The sequence below is a fragment of the Ursus maritimus genome, unplaced genomic scaffold (assembly GCF_017311325.1).
Source record: "Ursus maritimus isolate PB19 unplaced genomic scaffold, ASM1731132v1 scaffold_6, whole genome shotgun sequence".
In the NCBI taxonomy this organism is placed as follows: domain Eukaryota; kingdom Metazoa; phylum Chordata; class Mammalia; order Carnivora; family Ursidae; genus Ursus; species Ursus maritimus.
Window position 1 is genome coordinate 54,722,036 of NW_024426774.1, and position 20,909 is coordinate 54,742,944.

A 20,909-nucleotide genomic window follows, 5' to 3' on the forward strand; every position below is an offset into this window, starting at 1 on the left:
AAAGTAGGTTTCATTAAGGACGGGCTCGTAAAGGATTTTGTAGGTTTAGAATTTGGTATTAATATAGTTTGGTGAAGTAATTTCCTGACCTTTTCACCATGGTTTGCTTTAAGGTGGGCAGTGGGGGAGTGGCAGGTAAAAAAATGGGAAATGTGACCTGGACTGCGTGACCAGTAAGCTGACAATGGTACCATTATCAGCATCTTCTAGATTTAGTGTTGATCTCCATTTCGGGTAGTATAGCACTGTAAATTTTCTCTCGCGTCTTCTTTATGGAAGTCTTCATTTGTTGAGAAAAATTGAAAGAAGCATACAGTCAACACTCACGAGCTCCTGTCTGCAACTAACATCTTACTGTTCCCGCTCTATCGTCCCGGGATCTGTGTGGCCATCCCTGTCTCCATCCAAGACACCATGTTATTTTTTGTGTATTTCAGAATAGGTGTAGATATTAGTGCGTTTCTCCCTGAAAACATCTTAGCATGTGGGATCATTGGGTACCCTCTTCCTTTGTTTTCTCCAATTCAGTGAGAAAGAAAGCAAAGATATTCTGAGAAGGTCAGACTTGGAAGTTCAAGGGCTACAATTTAAAGACCTGAATTGGAGATTATTAACTTTAAACAGCTCCCTTTGCCATGTGTGTTTTGAAGTACCAGTTTTTCTATTACATGTATACTTTAATGTGGTGAGAGTTAATTTTCTTTAGTAAACTAACATTTCCATTAGTTGGTCTTTGGGGGTTTAAATGTGGATCGTAAATACCATTTTTGGAAGGGTGTGTAAAACAGAGGGAAAGTCAAAGAAAATGATTGCTTTTGGAGTAAAAAGTGGGAGAAGAAGAAAGGGTTCTTCAGGGGTGGGTTATTTTGTTTGTTTTAAGCTGGTAATCCTTTGATGTTGATTAATGATGAACTCCACTGAACTCTGGGCTCAGCAAAGCAGCCAACAATAAAAGCAGAATCATAACCCTAGATGCAGACTTCGGCCTCTCTCCTCCCAGGCCTCCTAACCCCCGCTTCACATTGTGTGATCACCCTGAAACTCAGCCCTTCGGGACAGAGCCATTCCAGTCTGCGAGAAGTAGATTCCTTCTATTTCGGTTTGAATAAATTTTAAATGGTTTACCCATGTCCAAGTTGTCCTGCTCTGGTGATTTTTGACAAAAGCTCAGAGATCTTCAGTAGATGCCTTGAACGTTAATAAACTGTTGTGATAAAAATCTTACCCTCATTTGCTGAAATGATTTGTCTATACCTAAAATTCCCATGTTAACGTTGAGAGAATCTGTGCAGAATGTGGGGATAGAATTAATATTAAGATAAAATGCACATATACATGTATATGTTTGTCTTGTTTCTTTGGTAACTAGCTACTGCAGATATGATTCCTTTCGCAGGCATACAGGTTAAAGGGACGAGGAGCGGAGGCAGACTGGCGATGTGTCCAGTTGGGTTTGGAAGCCTTGTTTGGTATAGATATGCCTTGAAAGCAAGAGTCTAAATGTGAGTTGATCCCCCTTGTGCTAATATAATCCTCACTTGTGATAGGGCAGAGAATCACTCGATGCTGGGTTTCACAATAGAAATCTTTTCCAAAAAGTTTTTATAACTTTGTTGAATGCAGCAGAATTGTAATTTTTTTTTAAATTTAAAAATTGTATTACATTTACTTTTTTGTTGTTGGAGTTTAATTTTCTGGAAACCAGTGTTTTAAAACTCAGAAAGTTTAAACTGTATTCCACAGCCCGCTGTTAAGGTAATTAATTACCCACTGTATAGCTACTTGACAGATAAGGAAGGATACAGAGGTCCCAAGTGGTTGACCAGGAATCCCACCTAGGATTTAAAGGCTCATGCCCAGGGATCTCCAGTTCCCTAATTTCCCCCAGGGTGGAAATAGGATTTCTGCTATTAGTAGGGATTAGAGCAAGTAGTTTTCAAATTTCAAGAAAAATGATTACTTTCTTCACCAGTTGTGCACCCCCCACAGTAAACTACCAAGCCTGTCCTGTCCCATTGCTTCAGGCTTGAGCTCAGCGGGGCCTTTTTTCTAGCTGTGTGCATTACTCAGCTCAAGAGGGACTTGCTCAGGAAAGTTATATTGACATAAGGAGAGTTGCCAAAGAGCCATTTAATACAACTTCCAAAATTGCCTTTTCGGGTGCTGAAGTTAAGATTTAATTCAAACACTTCATTGTCCAGGTTTAAAACAGCCCAGTGTTACGATTTTAGGTTGTATATTAGCAGAACAGCCCTCGTGCCTTATCTTTATCATGCCCCTGTCGTAAGTGACTCCTCGTCATGAATATTAGTTAGATATTTAGTATTCTTGTGGCTGCTGAATATAACTGCTGAATTTAAATGTTGGTAGGAAAAGTTTTGTTGTTGCTTAAAAAAAAAAAAAAACAAACTAAGCTCCATCTCCAAGACATTTGCTATATTACATAAATAAAATAAAAAGGTTTTTACAGAAGAAAAAAAAACCTGAGAGCAGTAGAAGTAGAATCCAGCTGAATCACTCTTTTCCTGTGGAGGATTCATGCATGTTCAAACTACAGGCATTAAAAGTTAGAGGTGAAATGAAAAATATCATTTTGAGCACAGTACGGTGGAGTGGGTTTAATATAACTTTGTAAACCTTGCTGAGAAGGAAACTCGAAAAGGTAATTGCTAGCATGCCCACGCACTGCCATGGGCGTCACCGCCTTCTGTTCACGGACCACGAAGGTTTGCCCCTAGAATTGGGGCTCACGCTGAGGTGGGGGCCCAGAGGCTCTGACCCACCTTGGCCGGCTGTTGATTTTGCTGGCCCGGCGGAACTGTCTGCAGTGCTCCCAGGCTGCAGGGATGTCAGAGGACCCCCGAGTGCCTCTGGTATTTCCTCAACTATTTCCTCAAAGGCCTTGTTAAGCCACTGTAAAGCTCATGGGTCTAATGTCCAGTCCTGATCTTTGTTCCTTTTTGTCTTTGCTTCATTTCCTTTTCTTGGCCATTATGGGTCACAGGACGCAGCAGCAAAGAAAGAGGGAGCAGAATGGTGAATGGCACACTGCCCGGTACCCTCCACTTGGGCCAGCCCTGCAGAACGTCCCATGCCTGAGGACATCTACAGGGCAGGTGCCTTGGCCCCATGCGAGAGAGAATGTGCCAGAATGTTTGGTGTACGTGCTGCTCTGGCTCTTAGGGCCGGAAAGTGTAAAGTAGCACTTGAGATTAGAAAACGTGTCTGTTTCCAGAGCATTGTAACTTAAAGGAAGATATTAGAGACGCACGTAGCAAGCTAAGTCGGCACTCTGTGTTAAATAAGGTATGGGTCTTTCTTTTGAATCATAGAATCACTAGCTTATAAACTACGAGTTTGTGGTAGTTTTTCTAAAGGAGTATGTTTGTATTAAGATTTCAATAGGAAAATAAAAACAGTAGTGGCCGTATCTAATTAACTTGTGAGGATTGGTTTTAAAATTACAAAATATATAATCATTCCTGTTTCACACACCCAGTCTTGCTGGCAGTGTCCTTCACAATAATGGAGAAAGCAACCCTTTCTATTATGTGCAGTAGAAAATGGTGTGTGGGTGAGTGGGTCTATTTATATGCCTCAGGGTAGCTAGGTAGCATAAACAACAAAGAGGCTGGGTTTGTGCGTGGCATTTGAGGGTGAGAATGGACATGCTCCTTACGTCCCCCTCCGGGTGAGGGGAGGACTTGGACATGGAAGGCTCCGGTGACCCTACACTACAGCAGAACGCACTGGCTTGTGATGCAAGATGAAAGTGGGGATTCCTGACATTTTCTCCTACCCTCTGTCATGGATTCTGAGCCCAGCACACAGTAAAGGAAGAGAACCTATTCACACCCCCTCTGGGGCTCCCACAGGACCCCAGGCTTTGAGCCTATATTGGTTCCTTGTCAGAATCATTGTAAGACAAGCACCCACTACGACCATCACCTTTTTGGGTACCACCTGTATGTATTGGGGTTCCATTCCTGGAAACTGATTACATACCATTTTTAAAGTACCTAAATTGACCATGAAGCTAAAACTGAGAGCAGCTCTGTTGTAACCGTCTCAGGGAATTACTGTGCAAAGGCGAGATGAGCTGTGGCCTTTCCGAAAAGCAGGAGCACAATGAAGAGTTCCTCTCTCGGTACATCTAGTCAGGAGCAGACTGCTTCGACACCATGAGTTCAAAGTCATGGTGTTGGTACTGTTCAGGTACGTGGGTTCTTTTACTAGCAGATACTGGGGTAGGGCAGCCCCCAGGATGACTGTCCATCCAGTGTACTGCGTGGCCGATTTCACGGATGGTCAGTAACCGTAGGGAAGGCTTTTTCTTAAGTGATCGTAGCCCACTGTTCAGCTTCCCCAGCTCCAGCATCCTGCAAATCAGTTCTCTTTATGAAGCAAACGTTTAACGTTCAGAGAATTCCTTCTGTGCTTCGTAGTGTCTGCTCATCAGCATTTGAGAGGAAAGCTGGTGCCTTTGCCAGAATTGGCTGCTGCCAGATCGGGCATCTTTAGTGGGCCCTTCTTGCCACTGTTTTCTGTAATGGCCTAACGGTACATACTACACATTTCGGTAGACATTAAGTGGGCAGAGCGGGCGGCCTACCTTTAGTGGCCGGCACAGAGCTGAAAATCATGTTACCACCATGCATAGAATATCTACATCATGTATGACTCCCTTGCCTCTAATTTTGGAGTATAGGAATTTTTAAGACCAGAGCCGTCCACTTTTAAAGAAATTAAGTAGTTGATACTTAATGAAATAACCACTCATGAAACCACCACCTGCTTAAATAGAATATGACCAATATCTGGCTTCTGTACAGATACTTGATACACATATATAATCAATGAAATCAAAGAGGCTTTGTAAGTCTGTAGGCACAAGGATGACTGGGGGTGGGGTGTGGGATATGATGACAGTAAAGAGTGTGCCCGGCTCTCCTGGAGGACTTGTGTTATATTTGGGCCCAGGTGGCCACTGTGCCGGGTGGGGTGGAAGAGGGAGCCTGAGAGGCTGGGATCTTGGCTAATCCCTCTCAAGGTCTAGTGAAGTACAGAAGGGTGGAAAGAAGAGCGGAAAGGAAGCAAGCAGCGATATTTAGCAGAATGGAGAGAGAAAGGAGCCCTGTAATCAGATGAGGCGGGGCCCTGAGGAGGGGGCCGGGAAGTTTGTGTGGGGGATGTAAAAGTTCCAGTCTCCATCCCCGGAGCCCAGGGGGGAAGGGCAAGAGCACAGGGCCAGTTCACAGATAGCAGATGGAATTATTTTCCTCTACAGGTGTGCCTGAAAGGTAGGCTCAAACCAGGTTTTTATAAATCTGACTTGTGTTGGTAATTGCTGGAGGTCTGTTTGGGATTTTCTTCTGTTGTCAAGGGCCTGACAGCCTCCCTGCTACTCTGCTCTCTGCCAGCTGAAAAGAGGCCGGCCATCTGGAAACCCAATCCTTAGTGGCCAGAGGAGCTGTTCTTTAAAGGACCTGTTTTGTAATCAGAGTCGGACCTTCAGCAAAAATAATTATGATGCCTACAACTTACCAAACTTCTCTGTATCAAGTACTTGACCTCTAGCACGGCTTTTAACCCTCAGGACATCCCAGCAGGGTAGATCCCCTCTGGTTTTGGCAGATGAGGAAATCTGAAGATCCACAAGAGGATTCTTCAGCTACTGAGGTCAGAGCGCTGCTGAGCCTGTCTGGCTCTGAATGACACTTACCAACCGGGCTGCCTCCTCACCATTTTCTGCAGTTTCTTTGTTTACTTCCTTTACTTCTGTAACGTGGTCCAGACAGGGCCTGCTTTGAATCTGGAAGAGAACTTAGAACATAAAAGCCAAAGATCCAAACCCTGCTGTGCCCCCTTGGAATCACTACCCCCAAGTAAAAATCTAGTTTTGAAATTGTTCCTACTCTCCTCCCCATCCTGCCATAGGATGTCACCTCCCTCTTTTGCACATTGAGTGATCACAGAACAAGTCTCATTTTTATAGATAAGCCCACGTGTTCGGAATGCAAAGCTTTTTCCTTAAAGAAACCACATTTAAATGGCAGGTCTCCAGTTGAATTCATAGAAGCCACTTTTTTACTCCTAATGCACTGAAAGAATGTGATATTATTGGGGGGGGGTAGTCAAATCCCATATGTAATGACATTGAGGCTTTGGGGGCAGTTTAGCTCAAGTTCAGACATTAGGGCTCCATTCAGTTGGTGTTCAGATCTGCATGTGAAGCTTTACCGGGTCCGAATGAGTTACACCAGTTTAGAAGTTGCTGCTTGCAGAAGCATTTTAAGTTTTGTTATTTTTGACAATAATAGCATTTTTTGAATTTCTTCTGAAGCCTACCCAGCACCATTTTCCTTGTGCAAATTAAAAAACTATCCTGCCCTTGCCCTTCCTGTCCCATCCTCCCCCAAACAAACCCAACATCTGGCTTAGACGTGTTGTTTAATTCTTTCCAGAAAGAGACAGAGGGAAGGTGGGAAGGGAGTTTTCCTCCCGTATACCTTTTTGGTAGTAGAGTACACTGTCGTTTCTGCTCTGGGTGGGGTGACAGGCCGAGTAACATAAATACACCACAGATAGGAAGCGGTTGGCCTGCGGCCATGCAGCTGGATTATCCAGACATCCTTCACAGCTTTGAGTGCAACACTTTATCCCCCTGCCTTGTTTTAAATAGCCAGATGCCTCAGTGAATGCTGGCTTGATGGGGTTGTTGCCAGAGGAGATGTGGGGAGTTCTGCTCCCCCGCCCCTAGCACACACACCCCATCACAGAGGAGTCCGTGCTCTTGGGAAGGGGCATAGGAGGAATTAGGGCAAGAAGGCGGATGTGGCAGACTGCAAGCAGAGACCAAAATTAGCAGCCCCTGTAGTCTAGAAGCCAAGGGGTGGGGTATTTTTAAAAATCTTCAATAAATGAATACTTTTTGGAAGTGAGTTTATGGCATCATCATAAGTCTTGCAAACTTCCCTTTTTCGTGTTTACTTAATTCCCTCAATGGAAGGGAGAAGAGCAGACAGCTGCAACACAAAAAAAGGAAAAAGCATGTTCTAACAAGAGGTGTGTAGAGTTTCAGTTATTCACCTTGGCCATTTCCTATGGGATGAACCCATTGTACACTCAAAGAAGATCTGAGAAAGCTGTGCTTCATGCTGGAGAGTTACAAATCCTGGGGGCCGAGTGGGACATGGCGGAGAAACGTATCTTCTCAACCTCTCTGTGTGTAACTAATCTAAACAAATGTTATCAAATGTTCCTGATCTCCGTGATCTAAAGGAATATGGGTTTGAATCATGAGATGACTGGATTAATGATAGAAACCGTGGGATTATTAGATTTAGTTTTCTTGTTAATGAAATCTTTATCCTATCCTAAGCTATTGTGGCTCATAAGCAAATGCGTGTTGAACGCTTTATTTTTTTCTCAGAGATTTTGTTAGCTCTAAGTAACTTTTTAAAAACCTGTTTATAAATATCATGTATTTAACCCATTAATGCTGCAGCCCACCACATGTAAAACACTGCTGTAGGTTCTAGGGATGTCGCAGTGAACAAAAAGGGCAAAGGCCCTGCTTCTATGGAGTTTACATTCTAGTTGGGAAAAGTGGGCAAATACGCCAGGTGTTGTTTTAGTAGCATGTAGAAAGATAAAGAAGGATGAGAAGATTTAAGAAGATTGGAGGGTGCTACTTTATATAAAGTGGACAGAGAATCTTCTCTGATGAAATAACCTTGGGCAGAGACCTGAGAAATAAGGAAATGAACTGAGTTAGTGTGGGGGGAGAGAAGGGGGAATAGCAAGTGCAAGGGCCCTGAGGTCATAGTGTGCTTAATGTGGAGGACAGGGGTAATGGGACTGAAGTAGAATAAGCAAGGAGGAGAGTGATAAGGGCTTAAGTTTCATTTTTACTAAATGTAGGAGGCTTATTAGATGCCTTGTTTGAATAGAGTATCATAATCTGACTCACCTTTGTATTTTCTTAGAAAGTTGGGCGAGTGTGGAAGTAGGAAGGCCCGTTAGGAGACGGTTGCAGTAGTCTGAGAGGTGATGGCAGTGTCGGTGGAGGGTGATAGAAAGTGGATTCTGGCTATATTTCGAAGGGAGAACCAGTAGGATAAAAAGGTATTGAGAATTAAGAGTTCAGTCTGAAACATGCTGATTGAGATGGCTATCAGACGCCCGGGGAGAGAAATCACATAGGCAGTTGATTTTAGTGATCTGAAGCTCAGGGAAGAGGTCTGGGTAGACATGTGAATTTGGGCACTATGAGCACCTCGAAGAATGTTAAGTGGAGTTGTTGGCCCTGGCTTGGTTATGGGTGGTTTTCGCCATCGTTAAAGGAGGAGAGGCAGAGTGTCCTGGTACAGAGTAGTAGGCATGCTAGTGGGCACAGGTGCAAGACCCCTTCTGGCTTTGCCTCTCTTCCCAGGGAAATTCAGGCAAGCTCATCCGTCATCTGAGAGAGACAGGGTGGGTGGGCCCGTGAAATAATCTTCTTGGGGACGGATCGGGGAAATGTAGCAGCATGCTGGGGGCTGCCTACAAGCCCATTTGAGGTTAGTGACTTTAAAACTAGACCTATGAACAAAGTCCTGTTCAACGGCCTGGGTGGGGCATGGAGTTAAGGAGGTGGTAGAATTTCACCAGGGTTGGGGTTTCACCGGGCATCACGGTGAAGAAAGAGAGGGCAACGTGTTATGTTTTTGTACAAAAGCGTGTCGTGATAGACTGTGGAGCTTAAGTTGAGTAGTGAATCAAGTGAGAACATGAAGGATGGGGGGAGGGGGTCAGAGCGATAGATGGTTGGTCCCATTGGGGTGAAAACTTGTAGGAATGTGGAGGGAGCGAGCTGCAAAGTTGGGAAGTGGCAGCTGGAGAGCAGGCTTCTTAGAATTGAGGTGAAGGAGGTGGTGCAGATATTAGTAATGGCGAAGGGCCATATGCACCCCAATGTTCATAGCAGCAGTGTCCACAATAGCTAAATCGTGGAAGGAGCCGAGATGCCCTTCAACAGGTGACTGGATTAAGAAGTTGTGGTCCATATATACAATGGAATATTACTCAGCAATCAGAAAGAACGAGTTCTCAACATTTGCTACAACATGGACGGCACTGGAGGAGATAGTGCTTAGTGAAATAAGTCAAGCAGAGAAAGACAACTATCATATGATTTCTCTCATCTATGGAACATAAGAACTACAATGATCAGTAGGGGAAGAAAGGGATAAAGAAAGGGGGGGTAATCAGAAGGGGGAATGAAACATGAGAGACTATGGACTATGAGAAACAGACTGAGGGCTACAGAGGGGAGGGGGGTGGGGGAAAGGGATAGACCGGTGATGGGTAGTAAGGAGGGCACGTATTGCATGGTGCACTGGGTGTTATACACAACTAATGAATCATCGAGCCTTACATCGAAAACCGGGGATGTACTGTATGGTGACTAACATAATATAATAAAAAATCATTATTAAAAAAAATAAATTAAAAAAAAAAGATATTAGTAATGGCAAGGTCACGGGTGTGACCTAGGTGGGGTACCTAAGGTTGGGTGTAAGACAAGGACATTGGGGAAGAGTCCCAGAAACTGAGAGGCCAGGGAATTGCACGGATCCTCTGTGTGAATAAGGGAATTACCAAGTATTACAGTGGGGATCATCGCGGAGAGATGGAGGGACAGTGGGCCCATTTGTCCGTGTCTTCCAGGAGTAAGGGAAGGGATGGAGCCCAGAGGTTTGTAGAAGATTGAAGAGGAGGGTGGTGGTGGCATGGTCAGGCTTGGGAGCTTCAGAGAAACTGGAGCGCGTGCCAGTAGCCTTCGGCAGAGGTGACTACCTTGTCCCACATCGAGGCTCAGCAAGGAGGGCTGCAGGAGAGCGAGAGTGGCCCTGTGTCAGTGAGCCCCAGAAGCCCCGCCCCAGGACACATTTCCATCCAGGTTCAGAAAGCGAAAACAGCAGTCAAAATCACAGAGACAGAAAGTAGAAGGGTGATCGCAGGGGCTGGGCAGAGGGGAGAACCGCAGGGGCGGGGGTAGTGTTTAATGGGTATGGAGTTTCTGTCTGGGAACATGAAAAAGGTCCCGACATGGATGGTGGTGAGAGTTGTAGAGCAGTGTCCGCGTACTTAGTGCCACAGAATTGTATGGTTAAAATGGTACATGTTATCGCCTATGTATTTTACCAGTTTTCAAAATGAGAGGAATGATCTGAGGAAGGGATGAGGAAGTAAGAGGGAGCAGGGGGACACCATGGAGGGGAGTAGAAGTTGAGCCACAGGGAGTCATGGAAAATCCGGGTGAATGCGTTGAGCAGGTGTGTAGGGGAGAGGGACTGTCTAAATGGTCTCTGGTGGACTGGAGATGGCATGGGCCGGACTCTGGCTAGAGTGAGGAAAGGGGGGAGCTCCTCTCTGACTCCCAAGGAAAGAGGGGGTTCTGTGTTACTCTACATCTTTGTTTCTCTAGAATCTGGCACAGCGCCTGGCCTGTAGAAGATGAGAATATATGTTTGAATGAGTAAAAAATGAATTCTATCCAAAGAAAGAAAACAGCAAATGAGAATTCAAATGGCCTTGCTGAAAAACCCAAATACGTTTCCCCAAAAGTGATGAAGAATGAAAAGAGCTAGAGTTGGTCTCTGGAGAAAAAAGAGGATTTTTGGCAAATGTGCAAAAGAACTTATTGCGAAATTGAAGTTTAGACTGGAAAAAATAAAATCATAAACAGAAGGCTACACATGTGTAAAGGGTATTGGAACTGAAATCTTTTCCCACCTACATACACGATTGCATGGTGAATTTGCGATTTGGAAGGGAATTATCCTGTTCTTGTGCTAAATCAGAAGATTCTTAGCTTTATAAAATGTTAAGCCTAGGTCATTCATTCATTGTGAACTAAGTTTTAAGGGTTGAAACTGTAATATCCTCTAAAGTTCATAGGTTTGTCTTTCCTAACTTAGAGAGAACAAATTACAGCAATTAGCTCATTCACTTTTTTTTATTAATACTTACACCCAGGAACTAGAGAATGTCATGCCTGCATACATCTTCAAAGACAAAAATATTTTTAAATTACTGGGTATCGTTTTTAAAAATGTACTTTTGCAGTGTATTTAGTTTAAGTGTTTTGTTTTTTTCTCCCTCAAATTTGAGAAGTGCCACCTTTTAAGGTTGCTGCCAGGCATAGATTTTCTTTTGATGAGTCTAGAAAAGTGCCGGCTGGTGGTCGTCTTGCATTATGAAACGTGTCCTGCAGCTACCAGACCATTGTCATGCCCCGTTCTTCTTGTTGTCGTTTTAGTGACAGCTATATTGTGCGTGTCAAGGCTGTGGTTATGACCAGAGATGACTCCAGCGGGGGATGGTTCCCACAGGAAGGAGGCGGGATCAGTCGCGTGGGGGTCTGTAAGGTCATGCACCCCGAAGGCAATGGACGAAGCGGCTTTCTCATCCATGGTGAACGACAGAAAGACAAACTGGTAATGGCAGACATGCAACGCATGGGTTAAATCAGCAATGACCGATTTCTTTATTGTTTAATCGTAGCCCTCTTCTCATAGGTTTGGTTATTGTTGTTGTTGTTGTTTTTCCCTCCCCTTATTTCTCTGACTTCACACTGTTATGAAAGCTTCAGAAGTTAGAACTCTGGAGCTGACGCCAAATGCCAAACGTAATCCTGGCTTCCCAGCGAAGGCACTTCTACCCCGCACAGTATACCACAGGTGCTCAGAAGTCGTGTACTCGGCTGGCTTGTTGGCGTCCTTGATTAACCAAGCTGTCTTTCTGTCACTGGAACAAGATACTCAAAACAAAAGCGTGTTCTTTGTTTTGAATCACACGGTAGTAAGCTGTGAAGTTGGGGTTTTTTAAAAAATGTAGGGTTTGTTCATGGGGCATGGAGGGTAAAAGGTCAGGGTTTGGAGGGTAGAAGGTCAAATGCAAAGGCACCATGTCACCTGATGTGTAGTTTCTTGTAACTACTGTTTATCTAAAAGATACTGTAGCTTTTGTTTCAGACACTAATGAATAAAACGTGTTTGGAAAAAGTAGTGGTTATCACACGTCTGTAATAATCCTACATGCTTATTAAATACGGACTTTGGAGAGTGATCATTATTGTTTTACGAGTGGAGCACTGGTAGTTTGTAACGTATACTTTCATGAATGAACTTGGATGTCTAGTTCTGAGTTAGGAAGGAATCTGAGATGAAGAAAAATTGAACGTTCCAACCTGTTTTTAACTGATGGCCTTGAGCCTGGAAGAACATCGCTCCTCTCTGTCCTGATTATGGAGTAAATACGCAAAAGCCAACCGTTGCTTCAATATGTGCAGGATCGTGTTGGATCTCAACAGAGAAAAATAGAAAGACACCACAGGAATTGTCGGTGTTAAATTTGAGATCCTTAACAGTGAGTGTGTCTGTTGAGTTTTATGAGTTAAATGTACAAATTTAATCTTCTTTTGCAGCCACTTCTTACTGTTTAAAAAAGTCACCAAACAGATAAGACAGAACAATTTGTAAATGTTATATATAGATTAACAGAAATGCTATTTTCACACTTGATTCATTTCCAAAAATGCAATGAATGAAAGTTTGAAGGGAGAACATAGCTCATTTTAAGAAGGGTGTCCATTCAGGAAATTCCCTACATATTAGTCAAATAATCAAAACATTCTTATTTACAAGATAATCACAATAAAGGCGGTGTAACCACACTACCAATAAAAAGTAAAATAACTACCATTTAGCTAATGTCTACCATGTGCTAAGTACAGTGCTAGCCCTTTAGTTAGTCACATCACTGTGTCCTTTCAGTAGTCTGTATAATTATAACTGAAAAAATGAAGAGTCAGAAAGACTCCTCAGTGACCCATCTGGAGGGCCTGGAACCAGTGTTTGATACCCTGTTACTCTGCATATTTTTATGTTTACATAGCTCTGACCAGAGTTTGTCAACAACTTTGTATCTCATTTGCTTTGCCTTAACATTCTTGTAAGAAATTTTCCACATTGCTGGTATCAGGTTGATGTAACATTATTGATGATCTCCTTAGGGTTATTGTAAGTGTTAAGGTTCTTTCCCTTCCCCATCCCCCCCCCCATGACCTACCTGCATTTCCACATTTACTATTTTCTTGGAATAATTTAGGGGTCAGATTTTTATGACTTCGGATACTTGTACAAAGAACTGCTACCAGCGTGTATGAGAATTTCCTTTAACACATGGGGGAGTCCTAGATTTTTAAGTCTCTACCAGTTTGACAGAGTAACAGTGGTATCATGTTATTGACTACTAATGGTATCAATGTTTTTCTGTTTGTTAAACAGCTATAACTGTAAATTATCTGTCAGTGTCCTTTGCTTATTTATCTATTGGGGGCCTTATTTTTCTCCTTGCTATGCATGCCCTCTTACATAAGAAAGATATTAATCTTCATCTGCATATTTACTGCAAATACCCTTATGATTTGTTGCTTGCCTTTTTATTTTAGTTAGTGTTCTTTTTCTAGCAAAAGTTGATAGAATATTTTGTCACTTCTTCCCTTTTTTTATTATTTTTGTGTTAGCAAATTATCTTGCCTGAGCAGTTAAATCTTTTTAGATCTCTTTTTTCTTAGCATTTTCACGGTTTGTCGTAGACCATGTCAACCTAACATCCCCTTTAGATTGTCTCATCCAGCCCCTTCATTTTAGAAATATATTTATAAACTTGTATCTTACCACTGACTTGTGCATAATAATTGTAAACTTTTACCATTTTGGTCAGGGCCCTTTATGTCAATAACCTCAGTTAAATTCCTGCAACATTCTGAAAGAGGAAGATACTTTTATCTCCACTTTGCAGTGGGGAAGCTCAGTGCTCCAAGGAGTGATCCATTTCCTCGGTCTAGGCACGTGGTCATTAGCAGAGCCAGCATTGGAAACCATTTCATTGTGAGGCCAAAACCTGGTCCCCTCACACTAACTCCTGCAAGGTAATAGGGCAGTCCTGGTTGTGGACCAGCTTCTGTTATTTGTTGCTATTGCACAAGGATTACGTGCCTTGTCCCCTCATCGTCTCCCCCCCCAACCCCCATCGTGTTTCTCAGTCACTCTGTTTCTCTTCCTGTCCCCTCTATATTCTGTGACTCTACACTTCTAGACTTTTATATGCCCTTGAACTGAAATCACACACCCATATGCCCAGTTGTGCTTCTCCGTCTCCCCACCCCTCACCCTCTGGGAAATTCTGGACTCTTCTACTCAGTGGTACTTAACCCTCATCCCCCCTGCCCTGTCCCACAGTACACACCCACCCACACCCACACACACCCTTTGGAGATATGGTGACTCCTCCTTTGGCCTCCAAGCTTCCATAATGCAGCACTCCTGCCCCACTGTGGGGTATGAACCCACGTGGGAGCCTACAGATGGGGTAGGTTGTTGAAGGACCCCCTCTCTAAATGGTGGACTGGTGAGGAGAGGGTGGAGATCATTTTTGGATGGATATATCAGAGTTGCTAGTATTCCAGCTAGGACCAGACATGCTTTTTCTGATAGAAACAGTGTTATCACTCGTTTTTCCGATGTAGTACAGCTCTAGAATTTAGCACATTGGTTCTTGTGATTCTTTGAATTAGATGTTGAAGCCTGTGAACAGAGCTACCATTGTTTCTGTGGGGAAGGTCTGTCCCAGACATCCATTCAGAAATTATTTGGATAGTTTTTTTTAAGTTGGGGACAATTAAGTTTTCCTGAGAAATTATATGTAAATGTAAAATGTCTGAGTTGAATCATTTTAGATAAACTAGAGAAGTTGACTCCTTAAATCCCATGAGAAACCACCCTACGAAGATGAATCCCATACTCTGAAAGGTTGGTCATTTCGTTCATTGTACACGTGCAGGTCTGTGAGCACACGTGCACGCTTGGTGGAGTTCCAGCTGCTAGAGCTCTCTGGCAGTTTGGCAGGATTTTCACTTTAAGTGCACATACTTTTTAACCTGGCAGCTTCATATTTAAACCCCATCCTAATAGTGATAGGCTTGCACACAAAGATTTAAGGAAAGCAATGGTTCTCAAACATTTTTGGTCTCAGGAGCCCTTTACACTCTAAAAACGTATTGAGGACCCCAAAAGGCTTTTGTTTTATGAGTTACAGCTACTTATTTTTACTGTATTAGAAATTAAAACTGAAATTTTAAAAATTATTTATGACAAGTCGCTATATAACTCTTTTCCAGAATAAAAAGTCATTGGAGAAAAGAGTGGCATTGCTTTATATTTTTGCAAATCTCTTTAATATCTGGCTTAATAGAAAATAGCTGGATTCTAATATCTACTCCTCCTCTCAAGCTGTTGCTGTTTGTTGTTTTGGTTGAAGTGTATGAGGAAGATCCAGCTTCACACAGATAAGTAGTTCCAAAAGGGAGAACGGTATTAATAGCCCTTTCAGGTAATTATAGATGTACTTGGGTACCACCCCGAAACTCGGCTTGCAGTAGTTTCTGAAATGGGTGATCCGAGTCCACATGAATGAACTTTTCATACTCTGTTACATTAAAATCTGCTTTTTATCTTTCACTTTAAGTGGACCTTTTACTCAATCCTGATTTTTTAACATCATGTCACTTGAAAAGTAATGGTTTACCAAGGTCAGCAGATCTTCCAAATGTTGATACATGTAATTCTGCAGTATCAAAAAAAAATCACATTTCTTAACATCACTACTAACATCATTAAAAAAGTTGTTAAGTATTGGGATGCTGTCCAAAATTCTGATTTCACTGGAAAGTTCAGATTTTATTATTGGCAACCAATACCTCCAGTTGTTTTTCCTTGAAGTGACAGGCTCGCTGTGTTCATTTTCAAGAAAGTATCTGCCAAATCCCGGGTCTGAATAACCATAGTTCATCTGTCGGTTGTTCTTTCAAGTAAACCTGGTGATCCGTGGGAAAGGCAGTTGTTCAAGTCACGACTGAAAGTGGCACAAGCCCTTTTCCCTGATACCGTCGTCGTTCTTCCATACGCAGCAGAAGCGACCAGGCTGTCAGAGATGCGCCTTCCTCTCCATCTCTGCGTCTGTGCCAAGCCCACCTTCCTTCCCATACTTCAGCCAGAGCCACGAATCACAGCAGGGGGAAGGCAGAAGCAGACCGAGAGTCCGTGATGTGCGCTTGTCATTTCACCACACGGGGTAAAAGCTGTGTGTTCAGGGGTCAAGACTTAATACCTGTTGACTGCTTCGTCAAGGACAGTCCGACATAAATCTGGCCTTTTCCACTTGGCCCGTGTGGCCGTGGTGCGTCTGGCGGTCGGCGCAGTTCGGTGCCGGCTCGCTGCCTCCGTGCGTGGCACAGCGCACAGCACCGCGGGTTTACTCACTGTGCCTTCTGCACCCTCGCCACAAATGCCAACACCATGAAAAGGCAAAAACCGTCTTACTTTGTGAAAACAGTTTTGCCATCGTGGACCCCCTGAAGCGAGGACGGGGTGGAGAGGGAGGGCTCCTAAAAGCTCGCAGAACAAAATTTGAGATCGTGTATAAAGATGTTCATTGCAGCACTGTCGCTACAAGCGACTGATGAGAAATAACCTGAACGCCCAGTAGTGCAGAGAACGGCTGAGTAATGCTAACGTATCCGTACTGAGCCATGAAACGGAACTTCTTACTTTCCTGTGTCTATGTCTAAGACATGTGTTCTCAAGCAAAATAAAAGGCAAGTTGCGGAGCCAGTTACAGGTGTGGCCACGTTTAAACACTCACCCACAAGCTTAGGTGCATATAGAAAGAAGCTGCAGGAAGGGACCTGGCTCTGTGTCCCCCGTCCTGACAGTGGCTGACTCTGGAAATGGAGAAGCACTGAGGGTGGGGAAGGAGAGATGAGCCAGAACAGAGCCTTTGTGTATTTGTGTAGCTTCCTTAAATCTTTGGCAATAGGTATTTCTGGTGTAGATTCTTTTAAAGCTTCTAACGAGAATATTTAATCACCTTTTTTCTCCCCATGCATCCCATTTTAAAAGATCATCTTTTTAAAGCCTGTCTCAAGTTTTAAGTTAATGCTAGACTTCAGTAGAGGGTTTATACCTGTTTGATTTTTGTCATTAAACTTAGCTATGTAATGATGTTGTTTTGTTTACTAGGACATGAAAAGATGGTACCCGATCCCCTTCTCCTTGCTTATCTTAGGTGGCTGAACTTTTCTAAGAATTTTATAACTTCTCCAAGAAAATTTACCGTTGAGAGAATCTTAAACTTGGAAAAACATCAACCAAAGACTAATTTTTTTCACCCTAAAAACATGGAGAGGGGCGCCTGGCTTGTTCAGTTGCTACATCACGAGACTCTTGATCTCAGGGTCATGAGTTCGAGCCCCACGTTGAGGTAGAGTTTACTTTAAAAAAAAATGGAGGAACTGGAAGTCTTTGTTTTTACGAAAAAGTTTATTTTGAGACTTTGAATTGAGACTATTAAATTCTAAAATAGATAACATTTGTTGGTTAAAGCCTTGGTTATTTGGATTTCCCCAATTTGGAATGGGGCTGGGCTGACATTTAATCGTTGTACTATTCTTAGAGAAAAATGGCCATAATAAGCAATTTAATCATAAATAGAACTGTATGAGGGGACCGTTGTCGTCTTTCAATACAATGGAATAAAGTGAACTGTTGGCGACCTCCATTTGATATACCAATGTGACTATTATACTCATCTGTTTATTAAGTCAGAGACCATTTATTAGGCAGTACTTAAATTCTGTTTGCTTAGATTTATTCTTGAAACTTGTACGCATTTAAAGTTATTCTCTAATTTGAATTTATACTAATTTAGGCAAGGCTTTACTCTTTCCCTTCGCTTAGTCTAAAATTCATAAGATCTTATTTTGTTGAATGTGGAGCTTTGCCAGAACCAGATCGAAGTTATCAAAACTTAGCAAAATCATCTTGGTATACCTAATAAAGCTGCAGGAATAAATACTGTCGCTATTTTGGAGGTTTTTTATGAATAAAGAATGACGTTTACATTCACGTGGTAGCAGGTGCTTCTTGGATTGTGCGATCTTAAACCCTGGTATCGTTATCAACAACAGCACTGCTAGACATGCAGTGATTTTATAATACATCTTGATCTTCTGCGGCCTGGTTAGGGGCTCAAGGCTAATGCCCTTGAAACTGTTAGAAGATACTGTGAAATCAAGTACCAAATTGTGAAGGTCACAGGAAGAACTGGAGTAAATAAAAGAGTAAAATGTGATGGTGGGAGTATCCTGGGCAATGAATGTGATCCTGTTAAGTTTCTCAGTCAGTGTTTTGCAAGCACATTGGTGTCTGTGTTATTTCCATTTTAAAGGTAATAAGATCAACGGTCTGAAACAGTCAACTCCCAAGTCACAGTGTAGTAAAAGGCATTTCTGGGACTAGATCACCAGAAACTTGGAGATAGTTCAAATAATCCAGATAAAAGTTTAATAGATCAGGGTGGGAGCAACTGAAATGAGGTTGATCTAGAAGGCGTTGGAGTAAACATGAAGCGGACCTGGTGGTCAGTAATACAGGAGATAGGGAAGCAGAGGAGACAGAGACAACCACGGAGATTTTGACCTGGAGAGCGTGAACAGGGAAGGGTCAGCATTGCTAGATATGGGAAGTTGGCAGAAATTTGAAAACAGGTTAATTTTTTCAGCATGTTGCATGTGAGGTGACAGGTAAACACCCATTAGGACAGAGGAGGAAAGATTGAGAGCCATTAAAACAAAGGCCCTGACATAGAAGCATTAAACCTGAAACGGAGCAAAGCCCTAAGACCTGGGCCCTCAGCATAGTACCCACCCCCACCCAGCAGGAGCGGGAGGAATGAAAATGACTGAGAACCAGGATGGTTAGTACAGTGAGGATCACCAAAGGCGAACGGGGCAGGGTCAACAAAGAACAGATGGTCCATGAGGCAAGCAAAGGCTTCTTTCAAGATAGCGAGACTCGCAGATACGAGAAGGCAGGAATGAAGGGTTTTCATTAGTTGCCAGCAATGATGGATGGTTCCTAGTTCAGTTTTTGGTAACCAGACACCATCACGACTCCTTCACAAGTAACCAGCCTGTGTGTTTCAATCCTTTAGGTGGTATTGGAATGCTATGTAAGAAAGGACTTGGTCTACACCAAAGCCAACCCAACCTTTCATCATTGGAAGGTCGACAATAGGAAGTTTGGACTTACTTTCCAAAGCCCTGCTGATGCTCGAGCCTTTGACAGGGGAGTGAGGAAAGCAATCGAGGACCTTATAGAAGGTATCGCATCTTGTCCTTGCATTCTTAGGGGGACAGTGGGAATGCTCTGAGGTCTTTTTTATTGCAGTTGTCTGCCATCCTGTATTTGTGGTTTATTAGGGAGAGGCCTAGGGGCTAGGTGAGTAGATGCCAGAACTTCAAGAACATCCACAGAGAACAATTACCAAGTGACTGCAGGGGAAAAGGAAATCAGTTTCAGAGTAAGGGGTGATCCCAGTTGATTTTTAGACTCTGCTCTGAAAAGAGAAGTTCTGGACTTCCATGTCAATGACGTTTTGACAGATTTCACCTTCCTCTGACTAGTGAAATGGCTTTGGTCTGATCCGTGTTGGCTCAGAAATGGAGAATGGATTCTAATGGGCCCAGAAAGTGCCAGGCCTTCCCAATGCCTTCCTGTAATGAGAACCCAGAGTGTTTGCACGGAAAAGGAAGGGGATCTGTGACTCCTGGAGCCCTAGTTCAGGTTAGGCCTTAAGTCTATGGGTGAGTGGATAGTAGACATTGTGTTGCATTTGTGGCCTAGAAGGCTCTTGGGCAGTCAGTTCTCATGGGCTTTTCTAGAGTCCACACATGCAAACACACAAGTTCTTTACTTCACATTCAGTTATCCATTCAGAGAGTTAAAGGTGCCATGGCCTGGGCCCTGTGAGGAAAGAAAGAATCAAGCAAGGCATGTGAAAGCCAAATTTAGAATTTGGGGAGATTAATTACATAAGAATGTGTGCTGCATTTGTTTGAGAATTAAAGCGTTCTGAGGTCATTTTCTTCTTTGTGGATTTGGAGGGAGAGCAAAAAGCAAATCTTACGAAGAAGACTCGCTCATCAGTAGTAAGACAATTCTAGCTTAGACCATGAGTCTGTTCACTCCCAACCGTGTGATGGCCAAAAAAGTGGTAAACACTGGTGTTCACATTATGGGTCTGACATAAGGTGGCAAATGTTTAAAATGTTATTAAACATAGCTTTTAAATGTTCCGAGAAAACAGCTCCTATGTTATTGATAGACGTGTGCAGTACGTCCACTTACGGAAGCTACACACACATTTGACTCTCTTACTTGTAACTTTTTTCTCTGTGTGTGCTCTACCTAGCTGTTTTCTGTCAAATTTTTCTCAAACGTCAATTGACTGGAAAAATTGAACTAGTAGAGGAAACTCCTGGAAGATCAGTGGTAATTGTGCAGAGGACTTCTTTTTTCTCCTACTATCGCTCGTTAGAAATTGAAACAGTTCTCATTCCTTTCTGAGCAACTCTTTTAATTTCAGTTTTATGGACTAGCAAAATATTTTCTAAACGCACATTTTTAAAGACCTAACCAAGAAAAGGCGAGAGAGAAGAAATTTCCCTGTTGGTATACCTATCACGTATGCAGATTTACAGATTTAAATATGTTTTTCCTTTTGGCCATTAACAATGTCCATTAAGTTGGCCCACACAGTATTGGGTACTGTTAGGGGAAAAGGAAGAAGTTTGTGGATCTGCATACCAGAAGGAAGAAAGAGATGAACACGTAAATAAATCGAACCCGAAATGCCCGGATCATTCCCTGATGGAATAAGCTGGGTTTTGGGGCATGAGCCCAAATCTTGGCCTGCAGAGACAGAAAACTCACTGGTGCCCCAATATTGCAAGAGAAAAC

The 20,909-nt window shown here is 42.9% G+C and overlaps 1 protein-coding gene across 1 annotated transcript in view; it reads left to right on the top strand.

Annotated features, from left to right (window-relative positions):
* Positions 1-20,909, top strand: part of SPRED2 (sprouty related EVH1 domain containing 2) — a 112,155-nt gene that overhangs the window by 69,922 nt on the left and 21,324 nt on the right. The window contains exons 2-3 of the mRNA XM_040623400.1: positions 11,306-11,483; positions 19,102-19,270. Coding sequence (XP_040479334.1) covers positions 11,306-11,483; positions 19,102-19,270 — 347 coding nt within the window. The remainder of the gene's footprint in view (positions 1-11,305; positions 11,484-19,101; positions 19,271-20,909) is intronic.